The following is a 27,700-nucleotide window of genomic DNA, read 5'->3' on the forward strand; positions in this document are numbered from 1 at the left end:
AATTAATACCTTTCTGCAGTTTTGAGAAGTGCTTCAATGTGTGTTCTAGTGAGAGGAATTTATTTACGATATTGTTTGTGACATTTCTCAAAGTTGGTTTGGACTGGATTACAATTGAAATGGGAATTATTCTTTCGATGTATATGAAAAGTCATTTGACTTAATAAAAATGAGTGAGCGAAGAAAAATTGTGAAGTTTAACTACTCTCATAGATTTAGGAAAATACAACTCATTAGACAGCAGCAGCAGCAACAGCAGCAAGAGACACAACAACAACAACAGCAGCAGCAGAATCATCGTCTGAAGCAGCAGTATGTCAAACGAGTTCAGGTAATGTGCATGAAAAATATAAGCAAGTAAGATCGTGAGCTTATAATTGAGTTTCTGAGAATCCATAGTAACAAGCAATCATTATTTGTGAAGAATATAACTAACCATTATTACAAAAATGTTTGTTTAGAGTTCTTCCTGGGTTTCTTTCATGTCTGGAGTTCAAGGTTTGAAAACAATAAGAAGCCTTAATGTTGGATGAATCTAGTAATAATGATGTTGTTCTATTGATATCTAAAAATGTGAGTTACCAAAGTACCAGCTTTATACAGATGTGAAGTTTCCACCAATGGGTTAGTTCTTGGACAGCATATTTGAAAACATGGACTGGGCTCTTGGGCTGGGCTCATGGACTGGATTTATGGGCTTACTCATTAACTGTAATTGCACTGTCTAAGGTCATGACCTAGAAATGTTTATTGTTAATCTGAACTCAAAGCAGTTGGGGAATTAAGAACATAAAGAAGGCAACCAAGAAGCTGGTACCACAATTAAAATTCCAGAGAAGTTTTACAAGACTTGATAAGGATGAGGCACTGAAAAATGAAAAGAGATATATTTATATTTATATATATAGCCTTCTTTATATTTGATCCTGAATAACGTCTTATCATTTAAAGCTATGCGTACTTATTACCATTTCACTTATATTACACCATAAAAAATTATATTATAATAATAAAAAATTCAAATTCCAGTCACGTTGTTTAGGCAAGTTTACATGCACACATATAATAAATTATATAAATATGCTTAACATACAAATTTACAAATTATATGTATTGAAGTATTCATAGATTATCCATTTTCTGGTGGTCTTATATTACTTTATTATACCTTACATAAATGTGTTCCTTCTTTGTATTTATCAAATCGATGGGTCCGTATATAACTGTATTTTGATCAAAATAGTTTTATGATGTCATTGGTCCATGTCATTTTTGGCCGGTCCGGACCTTGCCAAAAATGTTATATGGACCACTGACGTCATACAACTGGTAAGTGCATGCGACTTGCTATTTTCACAACGGTGTAAATTTGTTGTAAGTAAACATTATTAGCTTTGTTCAATAAAACACAACTTCAGTGCTTTAAATATATTGAATGGTTATATAAAAGGTTTGGTATAATATAAGAAATATTAACACACAACGTCGGGTCATATGGCATTATAAGGACAGTCAGCCCCCGAAGGTAAATGGACCTCGGCTTATGCCTCGGTCCATATACACTTTCAGTGGCTGACTGGGCGGTCCTTATAATGTCATATGACCCTCAGTGGTGTGTTATATTTCTTATTCATTATGGGCTGACTGACTCATAAGCTATTTAGATTTGCTTGGAAAGTTGACAGGTTATACTTTGAATCTTGATGACAAGAAGGGGCTGTTCTTGGCTACTAGGTTCAGTGATTTTAATCTAGAAACAACTGCCATTTCATGACATGCTGTGGAATTGCTTGTTGACTACACCTGTCACCAGCGTGTAATTACAGTGCTTTGCTGTGAGATGCTCTTATTATTACTGAACCTCCATTATAATGAAAGTTCCATTTATATGGATGAGTTAACCATATGTTTGACCCGAGCTGTGAAATAACAATTAAATGGATCTTTAGTGCCTGAATTCCTCTTTTCTTCAAAATATTGTGTTTTCTTATGCTTTCTTAAATTGTCTGTAAATTGTTTTAATGATGTATACCAGAGACATAACTGCCATCTGATTCATGTTCTAAGACTTAATTTTAATGAAAACCGTGTTTACAGGTTGCATATTCTGCCATACAAACCACATCGTTATTATTGTTTTATTAATGTTGCACATTAGTTTTGTAATCACCCCTTGCAGAAAACGAGTACTAAAGTCTTAAATTAAGGTGGTTATAATGTTTGTCTTCATAGGATTTGGAATGAGGGAAAACAACAAGTTGGGGGATTTAGAATTTAAAAAAAAACACAATTAGTTAAAATGTTGCAGACATCTGGGTAGATTTGTTCTTTCATCTGACAGCATCCTAGTGGTTCTTTTTGATCTTTTATGTGTGCTTTGTAAGATTATATTTCTTTACTTTAGAAGTCTTGAAACCATTATGTGTACTTGGATGCAGGTGAGATTTATGGGAGACAGTTTTCAGGGTGAGGAATCATGTGACTTAAAGGGGTTCTCACATGGGTCACCTCGGGTGACAACCAATGTAAACATACAAGTAGATGGGGGCAATATCTAAATAGCTTTTTTCACATCAAATTATCTTGCTTTGGAGGATTGGACTCCTATGTTCTTCAAATGGAGACACTTCTTACCCCAAGGAAGATTATTAAGTCTGTATGTTCTCAAAATGGAGACACTTATTACATCAAGGGAGATCATTAAGTTTGTACATTCTCCAAATGGAGACACTAATCACACCAAGGGAGATCATTAAGTTTGTATGTTCTCCAAATGGAGACACTAATCACACCAAGGGAGATCATTAAGTTTGTATGTTCTCCAAATGGAGTCACTAATCACACCAAGGGAGACTATTAAGTATGTATGTTCTCCAAATGGAGACACTAATCACACAAACAGAGACAAATTAAGTCTGTATGTTCTCCAAATGGAGACACTAATCACACACCAAGGGAGACTATTAAGTCCGTATGTTCTCCAAATGGAGACACTAATCACACCAAGGGAGACTATTAGTCTGTATGTTCTTCAGATGGAGACACTTACCACACCAAGGGAGACTATCACCACCTAGGGAGACTATTAAGTCTGTATGTTCTCTAAATGGAGACACTTATCACACCTAGGGAGACTATTTAGTCTATGTTCACTAAATCACACCAAGGGAGACTGTTAAGTCAGTATGTTTTCCAAATGGACACGCTTATCATACCAAGGAAGACTATTAAGTCTGTATGTTCTCCACCTTATCACCTATGGAGACCAAAAAGGTCCCTTACAGAAATTTCTTGACCACCAAGGTCACAAGAGACATGTATCACCATGCGTGACATATGTTACAGGTGACTATGCCGCTTGCCCAAAGGTCATTCTAACAAGAGACACGTAACCCTACCTAAGTCTCTTTCCCAATGGTGAAGGTCTCAAGAGACACCTTTCACTTATGGAGACTAAAAAAAGTCGCTTGTACAAAGGTCAAGGTCAGAAGAGAGCCATCACCAGGGGAGACTATGTTCTTTGCCCACAGGTCAAGGTCATAATTAGAGGCAATACTGTCTACATTAATACACTGTGCTGCCTATAATGCCAGCAACTTTTCGTTGTCATATATTCTGAAGAGAATGTTTTAAGTCTAAGATAATTTTCTTCATCTCTGACAGAATTATTGCTTGTTAGCTTGTTTTACAGTGTGGGTTTTTTGGATTGTTGTTTATTTTTTGAATTGTGAAAATGAGTTTTTATACACCTTTGGCTATTATTCATGCCAATGTGTTTTTCATTACAAATTTCTTGAAGGAAAGGGTGCAGTTTATCTGAAGACTTCATTGTAAGATATTCCATATGGCACATGGAAGTCTATCTCTCCTCTACTGACAGTTGGGGCATGTCTTGATGATGATAATCATTGATGTATGGGTATGTCTCACAGCCTGACGGCATGTTGCAGTGTTTCTGTCTGATTGACTAAGATTTCATTGCATAATCATGGGGGGTAATGTGCATGAGTGTTTTGAGATGTCATCATCACTTACAATATGAATAATATTTGTCTACAAGTATGAAGAATATCAATAGCAAGTCTTTATTCCAATCTGGAAGAGTAATTAAAGTCATCAAGTATCAGTATGTAAAATAAGGCTGATTAATTTTGTTAAAGCTGCACTCTCACAGATATACCACTTTTACAACTTTTTATGCCCCCTTTTGAAAAAAGTGGGGTATATTGTTTTGCACATGTCGGTCGGTCGGTCGGTCTGTCTGTCTGTCGGTCGGTCGGAATACCAAATGGTTTCCGATCAATAACTTGAGAACGCTTTGACCGAGGGACCTCATACTTGTTTATTTATTATCTTGGAAAGAGCAAATTTTTGCGTAAATATCTGCAAACCAATGATAAAAGATCGCTGACAAAAGATCAGATCACAGATTTTCTTATTTCAGTTTGAAAATAAATGTTTTATGGCTCAAACCATTACTAACGGTTTAAGAAAAATGCATAAAACATCATTTTTTAAACTAAGATATAAAAATCTGCAATCTATTATTTTGTCAGCAGTCTTATATAACTGGTTTACATGCATTTTCGCAAAAATTGGCTTGTTCCAAGACACAAAATAAAAAAGTTGTCAAAACATTCAATCTGTGAGAGTGCAGCTTTAAGAAATCATGATTATATTACAGACATTGCAGAAAGACTTCCAGATTTTGCTAGCCCTAAAACTTGTTTTAAACACTTTTTGATCTATGTGGGTAGTAAATTTGGCATTTTTTTTTCACCAGCCTACTTAATTTAACATGCCTTCCGCACACTCTGTTGTACTAAGAAACAGTAACTCATCTACTAATGGCCAATAGTTCATAATGCATAACTCTGAATTGCCAATATGATGATCATAAAGAACAATAACTTTGATTTGCCAATAATGTGATCATAAAGGCCCTTCAGTCTGATTTGTCAATATGGTGATCATAAAGGCCAATAAATCAGGTTTGTCAATAATATAATCATAAAGACCCATAACTTGGATTTGTCAATAATACAATCATAAAGGCCCATAAATCTGAGTTGTCAATACTATGATCATAAAGGCCCATAACTCTGATTTTTCAATTATATGGTCAGAAAGGCTCATAACTCTATTTGTCAATAATCTGATCATAAAGTTCCATAACTCTTGAGTTAGCGATTATATATCGTGCTTTGTTACATACTAAGCCCAAAGCAGTCATTTGAATAAATCTGTGATGATTTGTCTGACTAGTTTGCACATTGAAATGATCCAATTGATCGGAATTAATTTTAGATAACTATTAACAAATAATACAATACACAATTTGGCTTACTTTGACCAAACCAAGGAAGAAATCAGTCTCCTCAATCAGATGGCAATGCATGCTAATGTTATGACTCACAACTCTCTTGTCCATGATTGTGGTCATCTACTGGTCAATATATGGTCCAGTATCTGATACTTTATCTCATGAATGTGTGGTGGCTACTTTTATTTGAAAGTTTCTTAATGTGCCAATAATGAAGAGCTGGTATATGATTTCCATGCCTACAGGTGAAACATGTTTTTATGTTTTTGTATTTACCAATCATGCTGATTTCTGAGTCATAAAAGAGCAAGAAAGAAAAATCTGGAAAGTAATATTAATATTTATCATTTAGATTATGCGTCTTAGTTTGGAGATTACATAAGAGTTCTGCCAGATGTATCTGCAATGCCATGTGTATCAATATAACTACACATCCATGACTGCAGCTGAGATCGGTATTGATAATTTGAGATAGAAAAATTGGAAATAAATTCTCATAATTCTGTCCGGGCTTATCAGCTGATCAGGGTGCACATGAGTCACAGGGTTGGAAACCCCTGTAAGACGTCTTACAACCAGAGGACTTATTTGATCATTTTTTATACATTCCTTAATAATCAACCCCAGGAGCAAGTCTCTGGCATTATAAAAAAGTGATGTTGTCCATGTTTAATTTCTACTTTATTTATCAATTTACTAATTATATAGAGATTATGCACCTGATAAAAAACACAGCACACACTTAAATTCAGATTTGAAGTACTTTGAATTTGATGGTCTTATTATTTTATTCATATTATGCGTATTATATTGAGATTTAAATGCACCTGATAAAAAAAACAGCACACACTTAAATTCAGATTCGAAGTACTTCAATTTTGATTGTCTAATGAGAAGCATTTTGTTTACAATTGCATTATCCTGCATTCAATAGGCAAAGGTGATTCTAACAACTTAAAAGTGCCGCAGCTGTATAATAGCCCCTTACATCACTTATGTTTGAAGAAGGGCTCTCTGTGGTGGGAATTTCGGCTCCATTCTCCCAGGAATTAAAGCATGCAATTCCTCAATGTATATCCTCTTTCTTAGACCACACCGTGCCATCCCACAGGCATCCGTTGTTGATATTTAGTAAGGCTGTCATGCTTCTTTTCTCGGAAAAAACAAGGCTTGTAATCATAAACATACATGAAAACGTGCCCTCCCAACACTTAAGAAATCCTCTGTAACGGATGTTTTTTAATTGTTTCCTGTGCATTTTTCATGTCTTTGAGGTGCCAGGTATATCTTTAACATGGAACATGCACTTTGGTAGTGTTCAATCATTTGTACCTCATTACAGAGTGCAAAATCTGCTTGAAATTTATGTTAACCCTCAGTTTCATGTCAAAGGGGAACAACTTTTGCCATCTTGTTCAAATTTGGCTTGCTATAGGTCAAGAATAGCCTCCCTTGCATCATATAAGTTCTGTTGTTTTTTTCCAGAAAACTGTCTGGCTCCTTAAATTCTCATAAATTGACATTGGTAAATCAACTGGAATATTGATTGAGAAAGATTTTGCCTTTTATTTATTGACTTGTCTGGCTGGGCTGTATTTGCCAAACTAATTGAAGGGGCGATTGGAATAAGGCAATTTGGGATGTTCATTGCTGCAAAATTTTGACTGAAAATATCTTATGTTTCTTGTGACCCCATGACATTTAAGTCTGTTGTCTTGACAAACTACAATTTGCATAATGGTATGTGTTGTATGTAAAGATTTTCATTAAACTGCAGATGATGAGAAAAACATTGATGCTATAAATAGGTAGGCCTGTTCAAAGTTACAAAAGTCAATGTGTGGAATGCGCATTTTGAATATATTTGATGTCTGTTTTCATGCATGTAAACCCATGCAAATTTTATGATTTTCTTATGTATTTGGATGGCTGTATTGTATTGAAGTAGTTTATCATTTATGTCATAATTTTGGAGTGTTTCCCATGATAACTTTTATCCTTGAGAGGTACTTATATTAGCCAAATTCATTTCCTCATGGCAAAAAAAACTTTGAATTGGATGTGATTTCGGGGAATACTGAACGATTACTTCCAAATGATGATTTTTGGAATTAATGAATCGCACATTTCGTTTAATGAAAAAAAAAAATCTTGGAAAACTAATAATGATTTATGTCATAATTGTAAAAGAAAATGATTACAGTGAAATACAGAAATAGCAAGAAGATGTTGATGTTGTCTGACTTGGAACAGGATGAGAAATAAAATGATGTTATTCTGTCAGACAAAGCCATACAGTAAAAATATATGATAGCAATTAACTCATTCAATAAAGATATATTTATAAATATTGTATGATACTGACATTTATCAAGCAAGAGTTAATATTCCGTTTTTCTGAAGAAGCTGTTTATAGAGGAAGGTACAATAAACAATATACTGGAGTATTGAACTCTTTAACAGATTGACCAGGTGGTCGTATACATGTTAGCAGGAGTAAATATACATATATATATCTACAATGTGTGAGGGAATATGTGTTTGCTTTGATATGTATATGATAGCTGTGTACACAAGGTCAAGGTTATTTTAAGATTGATTCATGCAGTGAATTATGTGATGATAACAACATGTGGATTTTTGATTTTGTGTGTTATTTTAGTAACTGAGATTTTGATGTATTATTATAGGAAAATATTGTTTGTGAATATTATGTGTAGCTACTTGGGGTTGTGTGATGACATAAAACAATTGTTGTTTTTAATGATTTTGTGTTCAAAACACAGTTATTATGTGGATTGAAGAAAAAGAAAGGAAACATAAAACTATGATCGTGATTTTAGTATTAAATCAAATACAATGCTCATAATTTTCTGTGACTGAAGATGTGGAATTCTTGTGACATTACATTAAGAAATCTATTTTGCAAATTTGCATTGGCCTTGCGGTCAGTTTTAGTGTCGGTAATTAGCTAATATATATATATCTGCTATTTTGGCATGGTCTCAACGGCCGCACATGTGTTTTGTCTGTGGTAATCTTATTACTATTCCTGTAATACTGTGGTGTGAATATTCACATTAAATATTGTTTTTATGACTCGTACACCAAATTAATGTCTATGCGTTGTTTATGTGTGTATATATTTGTGATACTCATGTATAATGTACCAATGTTTTGTAACATTTATTAATGGTGAAAACAGCATATTAAATATGTGGACATTTTGATAAATTGAGTGTGGAAATAAAAGAAATAATGAAATATTCATACGTGACAACGAACATGGACGTAATTCCAAAGTGCCTTTTCACACTGAGAGACATATAATATTTCAATATCTCTAAGGGGGATGGTGCTTTTCTCTTTAAAGTGACTCTTTTATCACATATATAATGTTGGCAACATTTGTTAAAACTTTGTTCGAATCAAGTAATTTTACTTGCTTTCATGAATAAACATCAAATAACAACTTGTATATACACATTTGAACAGAATTTGTAAATGCAAGCCTAAAAAATGTTGTAATTTTTAAACGTGTATCTAAAGCTTTTCTGCAAAAACAGCTTTTTCTGTCATTTTAATGTTTATTAAACATTATTGAACTTTTGATGATATTTAACTGTTGTTTCAAGCTTTTGGTTTCAATATATTCAGAGTTTTTTCGATCTCTTATGTATGACCCTTTATATCAAGAAATTGTCCCTTTAAATGCATGAACATATTCTCTATTAATTCTCTATGTGTTAGGAAGAACTGAATAAGAAAACAACATTATTTTGAGCAAATCCATTAATAGTACAGCTTTTTTGATGCAATGACCTTGACCTTGGTTACACTCAAGAGTGAATCATACCTCGTAAGTGTTTCTATAATGCATATACATGTAAAATTGTATTAGGTTGCTATGACCAGCCTTGATTATTGCTCCCAAGAGAGAATTTTGTAGACAAGAAATGATTTTGAACAATGCACCATACAGTCTGGATTTTCATGCCAAAATCTGCAGTAACTGTTTGTAATCAATAAGAAGAACCTTCATGACTTGAAGAGAAATCATCTTTTTCTCCGCATTACGTAATGTCGATACTCTTAGAATAAGTGTGGGATTTTGGGGGGAAAACATCGGAAATTGCGTCACGTTTTAAGAGAGATGTGCTTGTCTTGCGCCGACTGAGTTTTTTAAGTATGATTTTGTTAGGTATAACAATCATTCAAGAGTAGCAGTTTTGTGGTGAAGAACTTTTGAAGGAGGGAACAATATGTTTTCTGTCTGTTATGAGTATTCTGGGTGAGATAAGGTCAGGAATTTAACGAACATTGTTTAAAAATTGTATTAGGGAAGTGTTTAAGCATTGGATAATAATGAAGACAATTTTATATTTATTTTTCCGAGTGTTAAAGTGAAGTACCATCTCATCATCTTTTTGTGCTACACTTGAAATCATTTGGTTATCATTGTTTTATTATTCGATAAAAGTATGACGCTAATCAAATCAGGCTTTTAATTTGATAAAAAATAAATTTTGATAGTATTGCATAAATTTGTGATTCATATGGATGTCATTTTGGTAGTAAAAAAAGTTTAGTACTTAAAGATTGGAATCATTTAACCTCTCAACAGTCAGACAGCTTAAGATAATATTATTACCAATCTTTTGTGTTTTCTTTTAGTACATGTTTTCATTTCCGTTACTTTACATTACTAATGTATACAACTTATTTCCCGCCAAGTTTGATGGCTATAGTTCACGATACTTAGCCTAGGGGATAGTAATAATGATATGTTACAGTTTAAATGGTGTCTACATTAACGATCATTGCAATGTATGAATGCTATATTTATGGAAATATCTTATCAGTGGAAATAATTTATGTTTAATTGGGTTTATCTCATTTTTACATGAGACATCATTTATTACAAATTGTTGCAAGTTTTGGTTCGTGTCAAAGTTAATTGAACATGACATTTAAATAACATTGATGTTCAATGTTAAATATTTTTTTACAAGTATGAAATTGTTTCTCTAAATGCTCAGCCAGTGTGCTTAGGGAACTGTTGGGAAATTTGGATATACAATTGTCTTAAACTGTGCATGGCTGCAAATATGTTGTATTTGATGTAAATTGCTATTTACTTACATAGGTAGCAGGTCAATGGAATATCAGACAGTGATCAAATGAATTCATAATAAACAGATACTTTTGGGAATAATGATTCCAGCCTTTGGGAAGTTATCACTTGGAACCAATTCAAAAGTTGGATTATTTATTATTTAGCCATTCACTGTTCACAATGTTAGACTTACTTGTAATACTCTGGTTAATGTGGAAATGGATAATTATATTTGGGAAATTTCTAACTCGTGGAGGTGGACCAAGAAAAATCCATACTGGATCGAGCGCATTAGGTCTTAGACACGTAGACAAACTGCCTGGCAATTTGGATAATTATGGTAAAAGTGGAAAAAGTGTTAACAATGCCGAACTGCAGAGGAACTGTCATATTGCTGAGAAAGATACATCACACAATGGAGATAAAAAGTCAAACAAAAAGCAACCTGTGATTACAAAATTACCTGATGTGGTAAATGAAGTTGGATGTGATAAGGGTAATGAAAGTGGATGTCATTCCGAACCTCTAAAGGTGAAAAACAATGGATATCTGATATCGCAAAGGTTACATGATTCTAAAAAGCAGTCGCAGAGTGGTCTGAGCAGACGTTCAATATCTAAATCAAAATCTCCATCACCAGCAAAACAAGATGTGGTAAGGAAAAGAAAGCAGGCACCATCAGAAAGAAGTGATAGTAGCCCAGAAAAGGAGTATGATAGATTCGGTACAGCTAAAGATGAAACTGATGGTTTGCATCCAGAAATTTATGAACATTATAAGAAGCATACACATAAGCCAGAAAAGACTAGTGTTGTAAAGAAGGTAAACATTTTAGAGAATGGTCGTTCTAACAATGTTGGAGGTAACCTTGAAGCTGCAGCTCATGACTCTGAAGCTTCTGTTAAGTGTATGAAACAAAATGTAACCTCCGTTACAAGAACTGATAAATATGTTTCCAAGTGTCTAGAATCACCTTGTTTACAGTATAATCCATGCACTGACTGGAATGCAAAGTCTTGCAAAGAATCTACAAAAGTTGCCTCAAAAACAGGAATAACAAAATCCGTTGTCCTGGAACAGTCGATTTCAAAGGTAACGGTGTCCTCTGCGGATTGGAGCTCTGAGTCAAAACCGAAAGCATCGCATAATGTGAAGAGATATTCTGAAGTTTTAGTTAAAGACATTGAACAAGGTGCTTTAAAGGAATACAAACCTAATCCTGATAGTAACCTATCTCTAGACAAAGACCCTCTAGTTTTAAGCACTGAGAATGTTGTTAAAACATGTTTTTCAAGTGCAGATATTACTGAGGTTAGAAGTGCAAGTCTTTCATTATTCAGTGGTTCTAAAAGTATAATAAACAAAAAGGAGGACCTCAATGAGCGAAGCAGTGACACACATGACATTGAGAATAAGTTGAATGAAGAGGAAGAGGACATGGCCTACAGGAGAAGTTTAAGTGCTGATTCAAGCATGGAGAGACATCAGTTTATCCCTTCATTGGATAGAATACGAGTGTATGAGAGATACATGGAACAACAGACCAGAGAGTTGATAAGTCATCATTCTCAGAGAAGAAGGTCGATAGATTTAGACAGCAGCCATGCCCCATCTTCTGAACAATACCGTATTGAGAGATATGAACCAGGATATGTGTTTATTACCAAAACAAGTCCAAAAAGGATGAGGTATTCGTCTACAATTGATGTACCTCATGAGAGGCGGAGGAATCTAAGTGGAGACCTTGAATACAGATCTAGAAATGTAGATAGTTACTCCAAGTATGGATCTTCGTCGAGGCAGAATCTTTCGGAAGGCATGATCAAGTCAAAGATCAGAGAACACATGTCCAGTATTATTGGGAAGCAGCTTTATGCAGCTGATAAAGATGTTTTGTATACTTACAATTTGGAACACCCAATAAATAGTAATGAAAATAAGGATATTGGTCATGATGACACTGTTGTCAGTGGAAGTGTTAAATCTGATGGAATAGCTGATCAAAATGAAGGACAACTGGACAATGAAGTGGATCAGTTTGAAAACTACCTAGCAGATACGGAACAAGACACTACTATTAGCACAGGCAGTCTTTTCAGTAAATCAGAGGAGTCCTTTGAACAAATTCTTGCTCCTAAAAGTGATAAGTCTGAATGTGAAATTTTTGTAAGTGAATTTGGTAAAGATCAAAATCAATACATTCTAGAAAAAAATGATGAGCAGGATAAAATGGCCAGTATACAGGAAGGTGAAATGATGGTTGGATATCAAAACAAAGTTAAAACTAGAGAGCCCGATTCCACTGACGATGAACTCTATATTGAAGGAAGCATTGATGAATCTTTAGACTTTGGCGACCTTGCACTTGGCATGTTTGACTTTAGTTTTGTGAAATCAACTGCTGTTCTCGAGTCTGAAAACCCAGAAACTGACTGGAATAAGTTCCTGTCCCAAGAGGACTCGAGGAAGAGAATTGATGAAGTTCAGGTGGGTTGTTCATTTTTTTTGGTTTCATATGTCATAAATATTTTATAGTTGCATAAAAGTTGTATAATGTTGTGGGGCGGTTTAAATAACATGTTATAGAGTTGATATAAATGTTTTTTTGTTGTTTTTTTAAATGAAGATTGCTGTTTATTTTCAAGTACATTATCAGATGCTGATAAACAATGTTGTCTTATTTGATGAGTAAGATGCAAGACTTTATCAGTTGAACAGCTTTTGTATTGCAATATAATTATACACCATCGACATTATTTGAACAATGGCTGTTAATTTAGGAGGAAGTCCATTTGATATTGGCAAGGATTTCTTGTAAAGGCACAAAGTTGTCATTTTTAAACAAACATACTGGATATGTACATACATATGTATATATAGAGTAATTGATTAGAATATGGATTATGTTCAATGTGTGATGTTTTACGAAGTGTTTCATTGCACAGTGATCATATTCATAACAATTCTAGTGTTGGATTTTAAATGGATTATGAAGGGGTGAAAGACTGGTCATTAAATAATTTATGGCATAATAATTATTTGCACTTAGTGTAAACATCATATTACACAATCCTAGTGCATTTCATGTATGCTAAACTGCATAATATGCAATAATTTGAGAAGGTCTAATGGGACACATGTATGTTTAGTGTTGGAGATATGTTTCAAGTTGGTCATGACGGTCAACAAAGGAGTGAATGACGTAATATAGCGAACAATGATAAGAATATGTAGAGTTCTATCCACCGCGCCAGTGTTTCTGTTATATGTGCACAAGTATCAGGTATGTATGTTCTTGTATGGTCGATTTTAGCTTCCCTGTTTTTCAATGAAAAAAGGTATTGACATATCCTCGTTGTTGTGGTGGGTTGCATATTTAAAACTTAAAACCTGCACTAAAACCTGGCTGCAGCTCAAAAAAGCTAAAAAAAATGCCACAAAGTCTGTAATGTTAAAGTTATCATTTAATTTTATGATTTTGAAAACTTGACAACTATCGTTTCACATTTGTGTTTTATTTTGTGTTCATTTCATGAAATTCACAAATCATTATAACTGTGAATAGTCATCAAAACCCCATTTTAAATGATTTGTTTATATATGTATGAGAAAATCTAAATAAAGGGAAGGAACTCATTTTATTTTACCTTTTTAACTTATCACAACCTTGAGTTACTTCCCTTGTTCAGTCTTCAAAAAAGAAAAAAAGATACATTATGTTGGTGAAGAGTTATCTTTTAAGACCAAAGCATTTTCGTCATTGAATGGTTATTAATGGTTTTTCAATGGCAGAATTGGTCCAACAAGGAGTTAAAAGCTTATCTTTGGAAAGGTTTCATTTCTAATTTGAACTCTGCTGATTTGTTTGCTAAGGCCAATTTTCAATGCCTTAGTGGGCGCTGTGAATAGATCTTTGACCAGTTATCACAAACTTATGATAACATCCTCTAGTCAGTGTCGTCAGGTCTTGTGGTCATCTTCATGGTGGTTTAGGAACGTGAATGTTTCAGATTCCTTATATTCAGAAAATTACTGCTATTTTTCGATCACCTTGATTTGGTGTTCCAAGTTAAATAAATTATACAACATAACAGACAGTGTGATGGACTTATAATATTCATTTTGTGTTTTTATTGATTTCAAAAAAAATATTTTCATTTTAATCTGAGTGCTGACAAAAATAAGGTCACTTTTTTCCATCAATATTTAAATGGTTGAGCGTATTTTTTGAGTGCTATTTTTTTGGCGCTGTGGCATTCTACTTCTCATGGTTTCGCGAGGATCTTCATACCAAGAGCTTATTATAGAAGTGGTAGTATGCAAATATTGTTTTTATGCTCATCATAAAACAGTATCATCGTATCTGGTTTTTGCTACCATGACCTGAATGAAAAGACAGTATTGTTCAAATCTGTTATGGTAGTTTAACCGGCTTAAATGTCCCGTCATTGAGAACTGAGGAAATTGTGTGATTACTAAACGTAACGTACAATATATCGTCTCAAATAGCTTTATGGTAGTAGGGCAGATATCGGTTAATATCTCACTAAACTGAGTTGAATGTAAATCATTGTATTTTTAATGTATGACTGTGAATGAAATGCGTGAAAATGCATGTTGTGTGGACAATTATGAGTTTTTGTGCGGAATAATTGGGGCGGGTGCAATATTTCTAGGTTAATGTTGTTTGTGGAGGATTTAAGTGGATGGGAGGGTGGTTTTAAAGTGGTATTAGCATTCGTTTTGTTACAGGTGTGAGTGACTACTAAGGGAATTCTTACATTTCTGTACGGTTATGTGTTGCTCCCCACTCTGAGTATGTGGATATCAGTTATTACATTAGTTGGAAATTAATTTATTTTATATATAATACATACTGAAGAGGATTTATGAATATTTTGAAATCAGAGAGTTTTTCAAAAGTTTGTTAAATTATCAGTGATCAGTGTTTTAATTAATGCATATCTTGTTAAAAATGCATGCAGAGCTTCTGTGATGTGTTGATTATTTAATTGTACAGCAAGTCAGAAGGTAATCTGTGGATTTGTGTTAAAATTGGTATATGGTAGCAGGTGATTTTTAAAAAGCAAGTTATTGAGACAGTATGTTCTGTTATATGTTTCTCTCAGCTCGGCCTTGATCAGTTCTTGTTGTAATTCAGAAATATTTACTTTTTCCAATGAGTTCTGCTTGTAAAACCAAAATCATGTCTTTGAATACATCTGGACATATAATAACAAACAGAGTTTTAGATACATTCAGCTAGAAAAAACATTTCAACTTTCATTGAACTTAAGCCTAAGCAATGTTTAATATTGACTTAGACCATCGACTGAACGTACATAGGTCTTCTGACTGGGACTGGACAGTGGTCAACTAACCAATAGTCATTGTGTTGACCAAGTTAGATGACCGCTAGAGTTAATTGATATTTTTGATGACTGGACGGTATTAGTGTATTTTTCATAGCCCACTTGTAATGAAGTTTGACACAAAGTACCGTGGTCAGTATTTGCTATACATCCAAGGGACGGGTCTTTAATTCTTTGTTTGTGTTTGTCCAGTCCTTTAAATAAACATGGATATTTAAATTTGCGGCTTTTTGCCTTTTGAGTTGTAGTAAATTCCGTGGGTGCTGGATTTCCAATGTTTTATGAAGCGAAGAGTAATCTAGTTATTCTAATTGATAAATTATTAGTGCTTTGTAATCTTGAGTTACTATTAATTGCGACTTATATACGTGCAAGCTAGTGTACTGTATGGTTGTTTGTTATTAAATATCGAAATGTAGGCTAGAAGTTGGACATAGATTTAGATATATATAATGTTTGGATTTTGAATTCATTCCAAGTTTGATTAGGATAGTAACATGTACTTAACAGAAGTGTGTCACTGGGTTTAAAGAGACATTCACAGTTGTTTGAATGTATACTATCAGTTTGTTAGGTTGTAGGGACAGAAGGATTGTGGAATTATATTATAACTTGGATGTGGGGAGTTGTGTATTGTATGATATGACTGTTCTGATGAACTTTGTTGTTTTTTCTGAAAAGTAAAGTTATATGTTTATTAAGGACTTCTTTTTAGTCCAGCTGTATTGGACCGTATTATCCAGTTTCTTTATACACCATTTCATTTGAGATTTTTTGGGGGCAAAATTGGACTTTATAATGTGAGAAAGAGCCTGGTGGACTTTTGGAAATTAGGTAACCACTCTTGACACACTCAACTTGAGAGTGCTGGTGTTGTTTGATCCCAACTTCAGACCTTCTAAGGCATCTCAACCTTGGAAATGAAATCAATCATGACTTTCTGCAAGCTATCATAAAAAGAAATCACAATTGAGCTCAAGTTTAATTTGTGTAGTCCAAACTGAATAGTTGAGACTGTTTTGAACATTTGAGGTTTTGTTGTCATTTAAATACATGCTGTGGTCAGTGTAAGGATGGTGACAGTGTTTGTACCTGCTGGGTTTGCTATTGACACATCAAGTTTTCAAAGCCTGTGGTCAGTTTACATGAATACCTGTTGCTCATTTGGCCAGTGGTCCTGATTAATTCAGGGGATGTTGCTGAAATTTTATTCATGGTTTCATTGTTGCTTTATCAATTTAGGGGTTGTTTTTGAGTATGATGATACAGGGACATGTTGTTGCCTTGATTGTATGAGAAGAGAAAGCAGTTATAATATGGTAAAATCTTTTACAAGTTGATTGTCAATTTCTTATGGTCTTCAAGAGATTTGTTGAAACTCTCAGTCAGCATTCTGTTTAAGCAATAAGAAATATCATCATCGTTCTGGGAGTATGAAAAGCTCAGAGTAGGCTTTGCGGATCATTGACCTTTTTGGGGACAGACTTGTCCATAACTGCAGTGGGTCAAGTTTATAGGAGATTCGTTTATTTTGTCCTTATGTATAAGGATGACCAACTCTTACTCACTTTTGAAATAGTTACATAGTTATTTATGTTAATGGGTTCTGTTGTAAATAGCTCATTAATGGCCTCTTTGGGATTTTCAGTCTGTTTCAAGCTGTGATTTTGAATATGTAGGACCTCATTTTCACCTTTTTCCCATGGATTATTTTAGTGTCCTGGTTTGGAAAAACTTCGTTTTTGGTGAACTTAAAGTTTAATCCAGCAACTGAGTGTTTAGCTTAAAGTTATCGTCCTGTATTCTGTTCAATATTTAGTATTGTTTTATACCATTAAAAACATTGACATATATGACTGGGTTAGATTTTTTGCTTCTATTAACTCATTACGAATATAAGTATAATCAGAAGGTAATCGTTTTGCTTGGAGGCTAGCTGGTCCATGATTTATTTGCTTTATTATTAATGATGATAATTATGGCATTTATTTCTTTTCTTTAAAGCAGTCGGCAAAATGAGCAATGTTTTCATAGAAGCACTTTAAAAGCTGGAACTGTTTCAACTAACAAATCTGGTGGCTCTTCAGATTAGTAAGAACAGTAGGTTATTGTAATCGGCAGATTAGTTTATGAATGGTTATAAATCTTGCTTTTATGATGAAAGTAGCATATTGGGATGAAAATGTAACAGAAGTATTTCACACATTTCTGAGAATGAATATGCATTGTTATTCCGTCTGCAATGGACTTCAATGGTTTGCAAATAAAACAACATTTGTTACATCCGTTATCAGCAACGTGTTGTGTTTTCATAAGGTATACAAAAAGCTTTTACTGCTTAGGATGCCATAGGGCGTAGTGTGTTTTAAGTAGTGCATGTATCATTTTTGCTAATGAATTGTGGTCAGTTGTCATGAAACATGTATACTTCTAAATGACTATTATGTTCTTTGGACAATTAATTTCTCGGTGAATGGATGTTGTCAGTATGGATTTTTGTCAGCAAGATCATTTTATGTGTCAGTGAAACCTGTTTGTATATTTTCCTTTAATTAAGAAAAAACAAACCGGATGAAAATTGCAAAGAAAAGCTCAGGTTGTTTACCTGCAAAGCCTGTTATTTCTTTGAATGGTACAAGTTGGATACAAATAATTGCAAAACATGTTATTGGTTAGTCATTGTTACCTGAGGGAGATATTGTATTAAGTTGAAGCACATGTACTTTTGGAATGACAGTATTGGGGAAAGTTAGATAGTGTCAGCTTCCTCCTTTCATTCATGTTAGTCGGTACCATGTGGTAGACTGGTGTTTAATGATGCTTTAAATTGATCCAGGTATCCATTGATTGAAACAATGGTGTCTGTTGTAATGTGGTTGATGGTGAAGCAGGAATAATGTTTCGTGGTTGTATAGTGGATGAAGATGGTGGATTTAATCAGACAGAACATAGGCTGCATTTGGTGAATGAATAAGCTGTCATTGTAGAACAAATTAGCAGTTTCGTTTAAGGTTTTTCAGTCGGCAGTTTAGAGCATTTATAGTACATAAATTGCAGTTTGGTTGAAGGTTTTTCAGTCGGCTGTTCAGAGCATTTTTAAGGGAAAATCATTGAATTGTTTAGATTTTTTGTCCAGTAAGTTATCAAGTAGAATGGATTAATGTGATTAAGAAGTGAAAATTATCTCTTGAAGTTGGATTATTATGTATTGTTGATAGTCGATTAAGCTGAAGCTATTTTAAGTGGATTAATTATTGTTCAAATGAGTGACTTACTAATGTAACATAGTATTTTACTGGTGTGAAAAAAATGTGTCAATCAAGGATATTTTATGTCGAAATTATTGCTGTTTTCAGGGTTTGAATTTTTATTATGTATCGTAAATGGACTGGAGTTGATTTCATGATTTTAATAACTACCGGGGACGATAAATGAAGTTTGTCCATCAAATACATGGATTTATTGGTGTTGACATGTCAACAAATAGTCACTATCTTCAAGCAGTGATAAGTTAATGAAACATTATACGAGTAGTTATATACATGAAAGAGGAATATGAAAATGGAGTAAAAAACAAAAAAAGGAGTAAAAACTAACAATTTTATATAGTAAAATTTAAGATCTCACACAGTTAACAAAATGTCGATGTGCGGCTGCTTTGGTAAGAAGAAGAAAAAGTTAAAGGGAAAGCCGCCAATTGATCGACGCACGCTGCAAGATGCACAAACAGATGGATTAAACAATGTTCATCAGGTAATTTCAAATAGGTGTCTTATATACACAAGAATTCTATCACATATTGTGGGATGATGAATCATTTATGATGTTATATCTGTCCATCTAGTTAGCTCAAATTGGTAGATCATTGTGCTAGTGGTCATGGGTTCAAGCTGACCTCAACCAGCACCCTTTTCCTCACAGCTTAATAAAATGTTGTAAAAGAAAAAACGTTGATTTGATTTGGGAATTATTAAATACAGATGTTTCAATATATCAACCTTTTTTTGCCATTGATAATTATAAATATTGCATTAATTTTGGCTCATTAAGAATCAATCAATGTTTTACTGTTGATAAAATTTGCAGATTGAAACTAAGACATATCCATTGTGTTAAACTTTGCATGTTATATCATAAACAAGTAGTTATATAAAAAATGAGTGATACACAATTTCGCTTAATGATCTATGCAGGTACACCGTGAATTAATGTATTATATCTATATCTGATTACCATGAGGCCAAAAAAAATATGTTTGGTTAGGGTTACATCTTTTTTTTTTAAAAGGTAGGGTACCCGGGGTAGGCTTTATTTTATTTTTTTATTTGGCTTTATGTAAAATTGTTACTGTCATCATTGGAGAAGTGTTAAGATTTTTTTTCTGTGGAAAGTTTCAAAAGTTTAAAACTACATTAATTAAAAACAAGCACTAATAAAATAAAAAATTTTTTTTTACCAACTGACTCTTTTGTAGGTAGGGTCAGGTAACCGGAACCAAATGTTATTTTTTTAGGCCGGATAAATATACATGGTTGGATATTCAAGAGCTGAAAACTTAAGACAACTTATGCAAAATATACATATGATGACAGAATATACATACACATAGTCATGTGATACCCTATTTAATTCTTGTGAATGGTCACAAAATGCCCCTATAGTGGATATTTAAGTCTTTCTGATGATATTATAGACATTTAAGGAGGGGTGAATTTTACTTATATCTTCTCATTGTCGATAGTATGTCGCTTATAATGCATTCAGCTAATGCGTTCCATTCATCATTGAAATTTTACAAAAGACGTACCATTGTATAACGGGTATTTAGCTGATATTGTCTTCTTAAATGTCATAAGGGATATGGACGTGGATTGTTCAAGCACACATAATTGATTCCATTGTTTGACATTAAAAACACAACTTTGACCAGGTCAAATAGGCCCTGCGTCTGATTGACCTTGAATGTTGATTTAAAAACAGAAAGCTTTGTGAATTTGTAACTCAGTCCCCGTTACAAAGCTGTTTGCATGAAATAGAAAGTGTCCCTTTAATAGCTTATATATTTTTGGCCCATATTTTTCCTTCATGTTAATATATTCCTTTGTTTTGTGATGGGTAATTACGAAAATACTATTTTGTCTTTGATATGTAGCATTCCAGAAAATGTAGCATTCCAGAATAGCAGACTCATCTGTATTTTGTCTTTCTTGAGATAAATCTGTCTTGTTTCACAAAAGTTACCATTCAATTGTTCTCTACTGTATTTATTTAACAGATGTTTATTTGAGATGACAAGACATACCTGCATTATATGCACTGAACTTTTTTTTAAGACAATGTGTTTTAAATAAGTCTATTGCCAAGAAAAGAGAAAATTTTGTCATATTGCGTGGTAGGTTCAATTTTGCCTCCGCGTCTTTAACTCTACATAAATATCATTGCTTTTATCCTTGTCTTCTTTATATAAAATGTATTTGAATACAAATTTGTTGATCCCTCGCTTTACCTCATGTCAAACCTAGCAATATTAGGCCAGCCAGTATATGGCTTATCTGAGTTTATTTATTATCAGTAGCCATATAAGGAGCGCCCGGTATCATTTCCCCCACTGCATATGGAGGTAAGTTTTGAGAATATTGGAAAATTGACCCCTATGCATTATAAATTTATTTTCCTAGTATATTATTTGGTTTCATCAATTATTGATCAATATAAAGTTTGTAGGGAATTAAATTTCCAATCCAGTGATGTATCAGTTTTAATTCTCTTGTCTAATTTATTTTCACATAAAAACAAACACAAAAACATACAAGATCTATATATTTTATTGTGATTATGTGGACATTATGAAAGGTGATGATTGAGTCAAGCCTGTGCTTTGTGACAAGGTCTATAGTGTCGGTACACTTGTAGTAACTTGTCAATCAAGGGCATTCGTACATCTCGCATTTTGTCATCATAATAATAAACATGCATTTGTGGTGTCAAATCAATCTATGTTTGTGTAAATTTTATAGATAGTCAAAATCATGCAGCTGTTAGTGTAAGTGTGGTAGGTTTGGTGGAACTAGCCTTACCTGAAATAGTACAAATCTGACAGTTGTGTATGGGTGGTAGCTTTGGTGGAACTAGCCTTACCTAAAATGCATCAATTCCAAAGCTGCAGACACCACTTGGAGCACACAACAATTTCTGTCAATGTATTAAGTTTATTTCTGAATGGTAAAAAGCCTGTCTCCCACTAAGATCTTTGATCAGTAAATCACACTTTTGACAGTAATGTATTCTTACTGGTATTTTCTGTAAATTGACATTCATTACGAAGGTCACTGATCTATTACATTTAGTTATTGATAGTCGAATAATGATAAATTTAGAATCATTTATTGCCAGTGATAGTAATGGCTTGGTGATTTACGACCAACAGTTTTTATTTTTTCTCAGTGAATTAATGTACTGTATGTATGATCAAAGTGAAAAATATTTTGGGACCAAACGTGTATTCAGAATATTTGTTATGTACAGGCTTTGAATACCCGTATGATTAGTGTTTACACTCATGTTTTCAACAATGGGAATGCTGGACAGATTCTCTTTGAATTATTTTGAAAACCTCTAATAAAATTCCACTTCCATATTTTCATGATATTATTTTTTGTCATTAACTGATTTTATTAAATGGGTAATTATAAGTGGTTCCAGCAGTAGGCGCTGGTGAGGTCTAAGAGGCTAGTTTTTTGTGTGTGTTTTTTGGCTTTACTACACAATTTTAATTTGGTAACAGGGTTGTGCCTAGCTTATGCCAAAATAATGGTTAAGTAAAGCAAAAAAATCAATAACTATTACCTGTTGCTTAGACGTGCAATCGTACATTAATTTTAAGTGCCAGCTATGAAAATGGCAACATTATACTTGTTGAAGATAATTTATGGTTACAAAATATTTGTGAAATAAGAGCTTAATGTTTTATGTTTTGCTAAAAACTTCATAATGCTGAGATCTTAAGCTACTTTTTTTATCTTAAAGCTGCACTCTGGACACAGATATACCATTTTTACAACTTTTTTTTATTTTTTGTCTTGAAAAAGGCAATTTTTTTTCGTAAAAATCTGCAAGCCAATGATCAAAGATTGCTGACAAAAGATCAGATCGCAGATTTTCACATTTCTGTTCGAAAATTAAGAAAAATGCATAAAACATCAATTTTTGAATTTAAATAAAAATCTTAATATTTTGTCAGCAGTCTTATATAACTGGTTTCCATGGATTTTCGCAAAATATGACTCGTTCCAAGACAAAAAATAAAAAAGTGGTCAAAACATTCAATCTGTGTGCAGCTTTAAGATACTATTTCCTTGTAACAAACATATCATTGAGATTTTAGCCTGGGGTTATAGGGGTGTTCCTCTAAATGTCTCGTTTTAAAAAATGACCGCTATCAATCACGGCAGGTCCCACCCTAAGTTATTGTACAAATGTGCAGGTTGACATTCTAAATTGTTGGTTCAAGTGCACCGTTGTCCCACAACTGTCCCGCGATCTGGGGTTTCCATCTTGGATGTATAGTTTGATGGGGTTTGGCTATTGTTCGTAAAGCAGTAACAGTTACAGAATATGCAAGTGGTCTGTTATTATTGTTATCAAATTTCCCCTTAAAATTAATGAACTGTCTGTCTGGGTTCAGAGTAAACACTATTTCCCATCTTAATTGTTTTTGAGCTCCGTGCAGAATATATGAAGAGAAAAAGGAGATGGCCACAATGCATGCCTTTATGTTTTATATGATGAATAGTTACCATATTGTTCCATCATGATCAATTATAATCGAAAATTGATTGAATATTATAAGGTCAACATCGGCAATTCCCGATATTGCTTCTGTCATTATCGATTACCAAAAAAAATTTGATTGGAGCTGTCATTCAATGAGTTTATACCAATTCAGCCCTTTGTAATTCCTTAAACAGAAACTTTCTCCCAATTTCTCACCAAATTAATTCCATCTATTTCTGAATTATTAAATTTTGTCATTGAAATGTTATTAATCAATGTTATGTGCATAGGGTGAGGATCACAATAACACATAACATTGTAGGTAATTATTATGAAACTAATATACAAAGTGGGAAAGGTTTGTACATGCATGATTGATATAAATCAATCATTTATTGATTTTCGATTATCGAATATTTCAGATAGTAAAATTTGGTCTGACCTCAACAATTATGACCAAGTCTTCTAAATCACGCCCCCAACATGGATGACGCAACGCCATTGGTCAAGGACTGGTCACTCAATGACCCCATATTTTTCCATATTGGGTCACAAATCTTTATATTGTACCAAATGGCATCTTAGTATAATAATTTTCATCCGATTCCAATGTAGTGTTGGCATTTTGATCAATGCAAAAAGGTTGTTGATGTAATATAGACAGCACAGGGTTCGCAGCCTCACTTGATATGGTTTCCTGCGCACCCGATATCCCATATCTGGTCACCTTCTAAGCCCATAACTATAACATTAATCCCAAAAATATGACTGTTTTTGAAATGTCATGTAATTGAGATGACAATACAGTCATTTTATTGAACTATGAACCATTTGTAAGAAAAATGTTTTACTAATATACACTGGATGACATGGTGGGTTTCATGACGAAAATAGTTTACCATGAAAAATGTTAATACTGTACCAATGTAAAGTGAGGGTAATTGATATATTTGATCTCATTATAAGCCCACCACCTCAAGGAAATCAAGTGTAACGGTAGTTATTTTCGTTCAGGCTGACTTAGTTTTCTGCTCAAACATATTTTATTAGTGTGTTTATCAATCTATGTGCACATATATCAAACAATTATTTGATGTGTCAGCCAAGCTGTTCCTTCAGTGATTGTTAATTTTTTTGCAACATTTTTCTTGCTTAATATGCGGCAATTTTCTTACGCCTATAGCATGAATAAAGAATTTGTAACATAATTAAGATTATGGTTAAGTTTTTTTGAGCATTAGAGCATGAATTGTGAAATTCAGATTTTTTTCAGCTTTATTATTTCTACCTTTTCAGTCCGTTTCTTAAACATATTTGAAAAATGTTAATTGAAATACGTCAAGTACACTCAAATTTCAGGGTTTTCCCAAGGGTTTAACAGCTGGGGGTCCTGCAACAGTATAACTCTCATAGTTTACAAAATTAAAGCTGCACTCTCACAGATTGACAGTTTTGACTCTTTTTTTAGTTTTGTCTCACTAAATCAGATAATTTTGGCATCAATGCCTTCAATTCATTCATATAAGACAATGAACAATAAAAAATTGCAGAAAAAATCATCTTTCTGAAGCGTTTCAAATGCTTTCAGCCTTAAAACATATATTTTCGATCGTTTATATGAAAACTGCGATCTGATCTTTGGTCAGCAGTTTATATCATTTATTTTCAGACATTTACACAAAAATTGGCTCATTCCAAGACAAAAAAAAGAATAAGTTGTCAAAATGGTCAATCTTTGAGAGTGCAGCTTTTAGGTATGACTTGTAACATTATGGGGTCCTAATAGAATGGTTAGCATTAAATTTGTCATAGGGACACACATTTAGTTTAAAAAGGGAGTCTCTGGTATCAGAAATGCGTCACTGGAACTCAGGCTTTCTGCAATATTGATATCCCTGCAATATGAGCTTAAATTGTATTATTGTATGCGTTTTTGTTATTTCTATTGTATATTTATTTTGATGCAGATTATGTACTTCAGCTAGCTAAGCGATGTTGTATTTCAACATTTAATGAACTGATTCTAAAACATTGGTTTCTATAAAAATAATATGAATAATTATGGTCACTTATTTTGAGTGATTCTTGTTGATTTTGAAAATTTGATCTTGCACCATTTTCCTGGAAATATAATAATTGCACCAAAGTCTTTTGACATTTATGCATGGTGTTATGGCTCTTTTGTCAAAACTTGAGAACCCTTTTATAGGAATCTTTGTTATTCTTAAAACTGACATTCTTGATAATGTTACTGCAATTTGCTATTGTTTATGGTTAAACCAGAGGTGCTCATTAAAATACTTATGTCAGAATTTGAACATTATTTTTCCCGCTATTTTTCAGATTTCGGATGTGGTTGTGCCAGGCCAGCCAGAGGACATCACAGCAAAGGAGGCTCTGTTGCTATGGTCGCGCCGTACAACTGACGGGTACCCAGGTGTCCATGTGCGAGACTTTCACCAGAGCTGGCAGGATGGACGCGCGTTCCTCTCCATCATACACAGAAATAGGTATGACGCGTTTGCATTATTATCTGGTCAAAGTGGTGGAAGTTTCAACATAAAATTTGTCCTTAGCATAGATGGTTATTTTTCAAGGCATTCTGGCCGATTTCAGACCCTAGATGATGCTTATCCTGATTCTAAACATAAAACTGAGCTTATTTTGCTGTAAGTTGTGCTATTGGGCAGTGGTCTAGTTGACTATAAACCTTTGCCCTGGTGTATTCACTCTTAGGTTACACATAACTAATTTAGGACAAGATATAAGGTGCTTGAGGGTCTAAGAGGGACAAGTATATGGGGTGTTCTTTAGGATATTAATTGAGTGCCGTAACCTTATTTAGTCTTTTAAATGTAAGCATGTGATAATTATAGTGCGGGACTCAAATTAAGGTTTGATTTTAAAGTTTGTTCTCAAACAGATATGGATATTACAAGAGAAGACTTAAAGTTCTCAGATGAGGTACTCTGCAATCTTAGAGACTTTGAAATTTATGACTACTGCTCAGTCTAGGTATATAATCTGTATTGAGTTTGAGAGTAAAACCATGAATGGCCTACACATGTAGATGGCTTTAATGTGTTCATATATGCAATGCATTCTTCAATGTTTAAATGGAGATTAATTAGACATTTCAAAAACAAATATATTTTTTTCAAATTCCTGATGGTTTTTTGCTGGAGGGTTTTTTGCAATGTTAACCAATTATCAACTCTTAATATAATGGTATTTTTTTGCCTGTTTTAAAATGATCATAATATGACGCCTACAACATTCTTAATGTTAACGGACATCCATTTCATTGTCAGCAATTAAAGCTTGTTTAAGTTGCTACTTCAGGAAAGAATCTCAAGAAAAAAAAGCTGGTTTGACATGTTAATTCCAATTGTGAGCCATTTAAAGGCTTAAGAGCATTTTAGAGTTGAATAGAAACACTCGAAGTAATTCTTGTGTATTTACGGTATCTAAGTGCTTCAATTTTAAAGGACGCTTCATTTGAATGACCTAATTGGCCGATCCGAAACCGGGCTTTTAAGTATTTGTTTTGAAATTTTGTGCTGTGATCTAATGATTCGGCAATATTTCAATGTTTAAACAAGGACATTGTTCAGCGCTTTCTATGGGATCAAAGTGAACTGATCTTGATTTATAACAACCGGCCAACTGCATATGGACTCTTTATCTTTTAATATTTCAATAATTAACCTCCAACGCCCAAAAGAGTGTCTTTAAAAAAGTATTTTATCAAAACCCAAAGCTGTATATTGACCATGTTTACCTATTTGGGGCAAAGTTGTTGTATTTATTGTGCTCCTGAAGTAGCTCATATGTTATCGGAATGAAATATTTTATCAGACAGTTGTGAGATGGTAAACAAATAAAACACAAATTGAAAGTTAGATCCCCCTCTTGAAACTGCACGATACTCTAGTCACTTTGCATATTGTAGTTGTTCTAATAAACATGCAGGGCACCTGTAAAATTTACAAGCCAATTTTGAACCAAAAATTCTTATTATACTGGTTGTGTGTAACCTTCTTTAATAGTAAAATAAATGGTATTAAATTGGTTATTTAAAGACATCAGCAGATGAGCTGGAAACAAAATAGCAGC

The 27,700-nt window shown here is 33.5% G+C and overlaps 1 protein-coding gene across 1 annotated transcript in view; it reads left to right on the forward strand.

The window, feature by feature from the left end:
• LOC128213432 (microtubule-actin cross-linking factor 1, isoforms 1/2/3/4-like) overlaps window positions 1-27,700 on the forward strand; it is a 173,375-nt gene that overhangs the window by 43,268 nt on the left and 102,407 nt on the right. The window contains exon 7 of the mRNA XM_052919119.1: window positions 25,928-26,094. Within this exon, the coding sequence (XP_052775079.1) occupies window positions 25,928-26,094 (167 nt within the window). The remainder of the gene's footprint in view (window positions 1-25,927; window positions 26,095-27,700) is intronic.

The sequence above is a fragment of the Mya arenaria genome, chromosome 13, assembly GCF_026914265.1.
Source record: "Mya arenaria isolate MELC-2E11 chromosome 13, ASM2691426v1".
Lineage (NCBI taxonomy): Eukaryota > Metazoa > Mollusca > Bivalvia > Myida > Myidae > Mya > Mya arenaria.